The sequence below is a fragment of the Rhincodon typus genome, unplaced genomic scaffold, assembly GCF_021869965.1.
Source record: "Rhincodon typus isolate 14 unplaced genomic scaffold, sRhiTyp1.1 hic_rhity00003148, whole genome shotgun sequence".
NCBI classification, from domain to species: domain Eukaryota; kingdom Metazoa; phylum Chordata; class Chondrichthyes; order Orectolobiformes; family Rhincodontidae; genus Rhincodon; species Rhincodon typus.
In genome coordinates, this window is record NW_025968786.1 from 1,468 (window position 1) to 8,503 (window position 7,036).

The following is a 7,036-nucleotide window of genomic DNA, read 5'->3' on the forward strand; positions in this document are numbered from 1 at the left end:
GCTGAAGGGCCTGTTCCTGTGCTGTAATTTTCTTTGTTCATTGTTCTTCGTTCCTTGAAGGTGCCATGAAATGGGCATACTGCATAAATACATGGGCAGTTTGACACTGGAAAGATAACCATTCACTTCTGTACATCTCACCAATTAAGTTCTGGATGAGAAAGTCTACTGGGGGCTTTCTCAAACCATCACCAATTAAAGTCCTTACTTTGAGACAAAAAAAATGCAGAAGCTGGAATCCAAGTTAGATAAACAGGAAGCTAGAAGAACACAATGAGCCAGGCAGCATCTGGAGGAAAGGAGAAGTCACCATTTCGTGTATTACCCTTCTTCAGGACTGAATGTGAGGGTAGCAGTAGCTGCAGATAAAGGCAGGGGGGCAGGGTAGCTGAATGGTGCTGATAGGTGGACACCGGTAGTAGGTACGACCTGGTTGGTCGATGGCAGGGATGAATCTGGTTGGTGGCTGGAAGGGAGGGTCAGAAGGTGGAATGGAAGGGAGGAGGTGGGGCTGGAAAGGGAGCCAGGGGGGATGGGTGGGTAGGTGTTTGGTACGCTAGCCTTTATCAGTCAGCGCATTGAGTATAGGAGTTGGGAGGGTCATGTTGCGGCTGTACAGTACATTGGTTAGGCCACTTCTGGAATACAGCATTCAATTCTGGTCTCCCCGCTACAGGAAGGATGTTGTGAAATGTGAAAGGGTGCAGAAAAGATTTATAAGGATGTTGCCAGGGTTTGGAGGGTTTGAGCTACAGGGAGAGGCAGAATAGGCTGGGGATATTTTCCCTGGAGCGTCAGATGCTGAGGGGTGACCTGATAGAGGTTTATAAAATCATGAGGGGCATGGATAGGGTGAATAGACAAGGTCCTTTCCCCAGGGTGGGGGTGTCCAAAACTAGAGGGGTATAGGTTTAAGGTGAGAGGGGAAAGATTTAAAAGGGACCTGAGGGGCGACTGAGCTTTTCCAGCGTGTATGGAATGAGCTGCCAGAGGAAGTGGTGGAGGCTGGTACAATTACAACATTTAAAAGGCATCTGGATGGGTACATGAATAGGAAGGGTTTAGAGGGATATGGGTCAAATGCTGGTAAATGGGACTAGATTAATTTAGGATACCTTGTCGGCATGGACAAGTTGGACCGAAGGGTCTGTTTCTGCGCTGTACAGCTCTATGACTATATGTTATGACCCACCCTTTGGCGCAGGTGGGACCTGAAGCCTGGCCTCCTGGTTCAATGGTAGGTACACTACTACTGTGCCACAACAGCCAAGGATGTAGTGACCTTCACAATCCTTCAAAGCACCTTGCAGCCACGATGTACTTACCTTTGAAGCGTAGCAGCTGATTTTGTACACAGCAAGATCCCACAAACTACAGTGTAGTAATGGATTAGGGTTAAGGTTAGATAATCAGTGTTTTTTTAAATTTTTTGACGGCAATCGAGAGATGAATGTTGGCCAAGGAGACCGGTCCTGCTTTTCTCTGAAATATTGGCCAGGAGATCTGAGAGGACACACACGTCTCATTGAAAGGCCAGCATCCAACAATACTGTAAAAGTCACTAGAGTACCATAAGGCTGCCCTCTCGTTAGAGAGAGACGACTGGCAGTGAGTTTAACCCAAGGGTCACCAGGCCTCAGGCAAGATTGAGAAGGTGGGAACTTCATGTTAACCTCAGACACGCTGGGAATGGAACCCGTGCTGTTTATGACACTCGGCATTGCAAACCATCTGACCAAGCTAACCAACACCCCACACAACAGTGCAGCAAACCCTCACTGATAGTGTGACCCTCGCTGATGGTAGCTCAGTGGTTAGCACTGCTGCCTCATCAGCCCCAGGAGCCCAGGTTCAATCCCACCGTTGGGCAACTGTCTGTGTGGAGTTTGCACATTTTCCCTGTGTCTGTGTGGGTTTCCTCCAGGTGCTCCAGTTTCCTCCCACAGTCCAAAGATGCGCAGGTTAGGGTGGAACAAAAACAGAAATTGCTGGAAAAGCTCAGCAGGTCTGGCAGCGTCCGTGAAGAAAAAAATCAGACTTAACATTCCAAGTTCAGTTCTGAGGAAGGGTCACCAGACCTGAAATGTTAACTCTGATTTTTTTGCCCCCCCTTCACAGACGCTGCCAGACCTGCTGAGCTTTTCCAGCAACTTCTGTTTTTGTTCCTGATTTATGGCATCCTCAGTTTTTTCAGGTATTTATGTAGATTAGGGTGGATTGGCCATGCTAAATTGCCTATAATATCCAGGGAAGGCACAGGCTAGGTAGATTAGCCATGGGAATTGTGGCCTTATGGGGATTGGGTGGAGGTGGTGGTCTGGGTGGGATGCTATTTGGAGGGTCGGCGATGACTCAATGGGCCAAATGGCCTGTTTCCACACTGTAGGGATTCTATGATTCTCTGCACACTAGAGCATTTGCCTCGATTTTGTCTTAACAGTGGGACTTGAACCCCTGACCTTCTGACTCAGAGATGGAAGAACAAGTATTTAGTTTGCCGGTGTGGTTCCAAAATTATATTCGAAAGGCAATCTGGCATTCCTTATCAGGCAGAAAGCAGCACAGGGATTCGATAGGACTGAGATATACAAGGTTTCTGTCTCTGAGTTCCCGTCTTACAAACACATTGCTTTCCCCTTGTCAATTCCTTCTGCTGACTCACCACAGCTCCTCTCTAAATCCCCTTAACCTTCTCCTTCCTGAAAGCAATGCCCAGGTTATCAGACTGGGTCAGCCCTGGCCTCCCATCCCCTCGTGAAAAGTCCACAGGATTTCTAAGGTAAATTGGCAAGAGCAAAAATTTGAGAGTCAACAGGTTGAAGGCACAGGGCCAGGGAATTACCAGACTGGGAGACGGAGAGTGGGTCAACCTACAGAGCTTCTTCTTCCAGGAGTTCTGTCTCCTTTGGATTCCTATCTTCGTAGCCTAGACACCAGGTTTTGCATGTATACCATGCCAGAGTTTTACAACATGGTTTCCTTCGAAAATGGAAATATTTCGTTCGTTCCAACCTGTTGGCGATTGTTCTAAACCGCATCGAACCCAATCCCTTCACTTCCCACTCCTTCAATCCCGAATAAATCCCAACTGGGAATTCAGGAGACCATGATTTACCCCAGAGAGTGGTGAGAATGTGGAGCTCACTCCCACAGGGAGTGGCTGGGGTGGACAGTATTTGAGGGAGAGCTGGATAAACACAAGAGGAGGGGAAAGGAGAGCATTGGAATTAGGGCATTATGGCAGCAGGTTTGGATGGAGGAAGCTGGGAGGCGGCTGGTATGGAGATTGCAGAACAGTATGAAGCTGTTGGGTTGAATGGCCTGCTTCCTGCCATTAATACGATGCAATAAATCAATGTCGCTAAAAGAAGAGACGCCTTTGTACTGATTATAATGAGGTCAGCCAGATGGACTGATAGAATGTGAATTCCCTGGTTGGGGCTGTTAATCTGGTCCAATCAGGGAGCCCTGGCTGACAGATATAAACAGAAGTGTCAGGGGTTGTGTTCACTCTGAGAGCTGGCTCTGACGAAGCTGGATCGGTGTCAAGGATTCTCCGTGTGTAAATAAAGGGTGAAAGGGTGATGGGATACCGGCCTCTGTGGAGTTATTTCAGCCTTGCTGCAGTTTTACATTTTGCAAGGACTGAATATATTCAGCAGGACTGAATACCAAATTTCAAACCATCATGACAATTTGTACTACAGGAGAACATTGGTACGGCAATAATAACACAGTGTGGAGCTGGATGAACACAGCAGGCCAGGCAGCATCATAGGAGCAGGAAAGTTGACGTTTCGGGTCGGATCCCTTCTTCAGGTCTCTTCAGGACCCCTTTTGATGAAGGGTCCTGATCCAAAGCGTTGACTTTCCTGATCCTCTGATGCTGCCTGTGTTCCTCCAGCTCCAGACTGTGTTGTCTCTGACTCCAGCATCTGCAGTTCTCACTATCTCTGATTGGTTGGCAAGTTGGCTCTGACTGCTTGGATCCTTGCAATGCTTTCCAGCCTCCAGACGCTTTCTGTGGGAGACAATTCCACAAGTGATGTTTCCTCACCTTGCATCCTGAAGAGGCTGTGCACCCTGGTTCTAGACTCCTCATCCAGGGAAAGCAACCTCTGTGTGTCTAGTCTATCCAGCCCTGGTAGGAATTTAGACATTTCAATCAGATTGCCTCTTGTTCTTCTGAATACAGGCCCAGGTGAACCAACCTCTCCTCATATGTTTAACCCTTGAAGTTCAGGGTTTATTCTGGTAACTCTTCACCACATTCCTTCCAAAGCCAGTATCTCCTTTTGGAATACCAACATAAAATAATTTACAAAAACAAAACCTGGGGCTGGCGGAGGAAAAATTTTTCTTAACGCAGCCAACGTTGTGATCTGGGATGAGTTGCCTGAGAGAGCGATGGAAGCAGAGTCAATCAGAATTGTGGAACACAAGGAACTGCAAAGATACTTGAAGGGGAATTATTTCCAGGTCTGTGAGGTGTTGGGGGAGGGGGGGATCCAGGGGTGGTAGGTAATGGGTTGGGGGGGAAGAGCAGAGACTAATCTGATAGATCTTCCACAGCCCTCACATAGGTACGATGGGCTGAATGGCCTCTTGCGAAGCTGGACGATTCGGGAGAAGTTTCAGAGTTTGCACGTTCTCCCCGTGTCTGCGTGGGTTCCCTCTGGGTGCTCTGGTTTCCTCCCACAGTCCAAAGATGTGCAGGTTAGGGTGGATTGACCATGATAATTACCCATAGTGTCCAGAAATGTTTAGGTTAGATGGGTTAGACATGGGGAAATGTAGGGGTAGGGGAATGAGTGGGGTGGAATGCTCTTCGGAGGGGCAGTGTGGACTTGTTGGGCCAAATGGCCTGTTTCCACACTGTAGGGATTCTGTGATAGCTTCTGTGAAATTCTTTCAAGGTGCCGTAGAGTTCAATGGGATCCTGATTGGAGGAGACAGCATTCTGCACAGAATCTTAAAATCTCACCACAATGACAGAGTTTGCAATGTTTTACCTTTTAACTATAAATCAGCTGAGCATATTCACACTCCTGTCCCTGCTGTTACATAAATAAAATGATTAAATATATTCCTTTCATTTAATTCGCAAACGCCACTGTTTATTTTTCTTGTCCTCAATCCCACGACAAATTTCTCTTTTTGTGCTTATTCCCCTCTCTCTTTCTTTCTGTTTATTTTAACTCTCTCTCTCTCTCTCTCCTGGCTTGTTTAGCATTGATCTCAATTCCCCACCTCCTCTCCCAGCCTTCCCTTTCTCTTTGTCCTCCCTCTTTCTCACATCCTGAACTCCTTGCCAAACAGAGTGCAATCCCTTTCCCACACTCACTGGCTAAGCCCAGACTAAACTGAAGACACGTGTCGATTGAAAAACCCCTCCTCCTCCCAGCAGAAGATCAACGCACACAGCTCCCCTGGCACCAGAAAGCAAAAGAGACACACAGAGAGACAGAGAGAGAGAGAGAGACAGAGAGGGAGGGAGAGAAACATGGCAGAGTGAAAGGGAGAGAGACAGTGAGAGAGTGAGACGGAGAGAGGGAGAGAGGCAGAGGGTGAGAGGGAGAGAGGGAAACAGGGCAGAGTGAGACAGAGAGTGAAGGGGGAGAGAGACAGAGAGAGTGAGTGAGAGAGACAGAGAGTGAGAGGGAGAGAGAGAAACAGGGCAGAGTGTAACAGAGAGTGAGGGGGAGAGAGAGATGGAGAGAGGGAGAGAGAGAAACAGGGCAGAGTGAGGGGGAGAGAGACAGAGAGAGGAGAGTGAGAGGAAGAGGAACAGCAAGAGGGAGAGAAAGAAAAACAGAGCAGAGTGAGACAGAGAGTGGAGAGACAGAGAGGGAGAGAGAAAGAGACAGAGGAGAATGAGACAGAAAGGGGGAGAAAGACAGAGAAGAGAGAAACAGGGGAGATTGAGACAGTAAAAGGAGGGACAGGAAAGAGTGAGTCAGTGAAAGGGAGAGAAAGAGAAGGAAGGAGGGGGCAGGGAAAGAGAGGAGAGTGAGACAGAGACTGAGAGAGACGGAGAGAAGGAGAGGGAGAGGAGATTGAGAGAGGGAGGGGATATTGAGACAAGGAGAGTGAAAGTCAGGGGAGAGTGACACTGAGACGAAGCAACACCGGGAGAGTGATATAGGGACCACAGAGAAAGAGAGAGATGTGAGTGAGAAAGAGGCAGAGGAACAGGGAGACAGACAAGGTAAGAGGAGAGAGAGAGAGAGGGAGACATTAGCAGGGGCAGAGAAAGGGAGGAGAGGGGGACAGAGACACAGAGACAGGAGAGAGAGAGAGCAACAGAGAGAAAGTGACGGGGAAGAGATGCAGGAGCAGAGAAAGAGAGAGGGGTAACACGAAGAGAGACAGAGGTGAGAGAGCAAGGAAGAAGGGAGAGAGAAAGAGGAACATTAGAGAGATAATGAGGGGAGGATTGAGGCGGTAAAAAATAGAGGGACACGGCGAGGAAAGAAAGAGGGAAAAACAGTGGGACGAAGTGAGAGGAGAGAAAAGGACAAGAGAGGGACGAGCACAAAGACAGAAAAATAAAGGGAAAGAGAGAGAAACAGAAACGCCAGCAACTAATTGAGGAGAGAGAGGTCTGTATACTCCATACAGGGTTAAGTCTCAATCCTCCTGTTCACAATGGCCTTTCTCTGCAGAATGAATCGCTGCTTTAAGGACAGCTGGTTCCTCCTGGTCATTTCTGTGCTGTTGGCGACAGTAGTTTCACACCCTCAGTGCCTGGATTTCAAGCCACCGTTCAAACCCGCTGAGGCCCTGTCGTTCTGCTCAGCCTACTCCAGTTTCGGTTGTTGTGATGCTCGCACAGACTCCACTCTGGCCCAACGATACCAGCACATCCTCAGCTACCTCCACCATTCAGGAGTCTCTGTGTGCGCCAAGTATATCCAGGAGCTGCTGTGTCAGGTGAGAGGTGGGAGGGGTGGGGGTGGGTTGGGGGGTGCAGGCTGGAAACAGTTTCACAGGGAGGCAGAGGGCAGGGTTTGTGCTTGGGAGTTTGGGAATTGGA

The 7,036-nt window shown here is 48.6% G+C and overlaps 1 protein-coding gene across 1 annotated transcript in view; it reads left to right on the forward strand.

Annotated features, from left to right (window-relative positions):
• The first annotated feature begins 6,340 nt into the window (after positions 1-6,340).
• Positions 6,341-7,036, forward strand: part of LOC125481694 (HHIP-like protein 1) — a 12,271-nt gene continuing 11,575 nt past the window's right edge. The window contains exon 1 of the mRNA XM_048593573.1: positions 6,341-6,933. Coding sequence (XP_048449530.1) covers positions 6,649-6,933 — 285 coding nt within the window. The 5' untranslated portion in view covers positions 6,341-6,648. The remainder of the gene's footprint in view (positions 6,934-7,036) is intronic.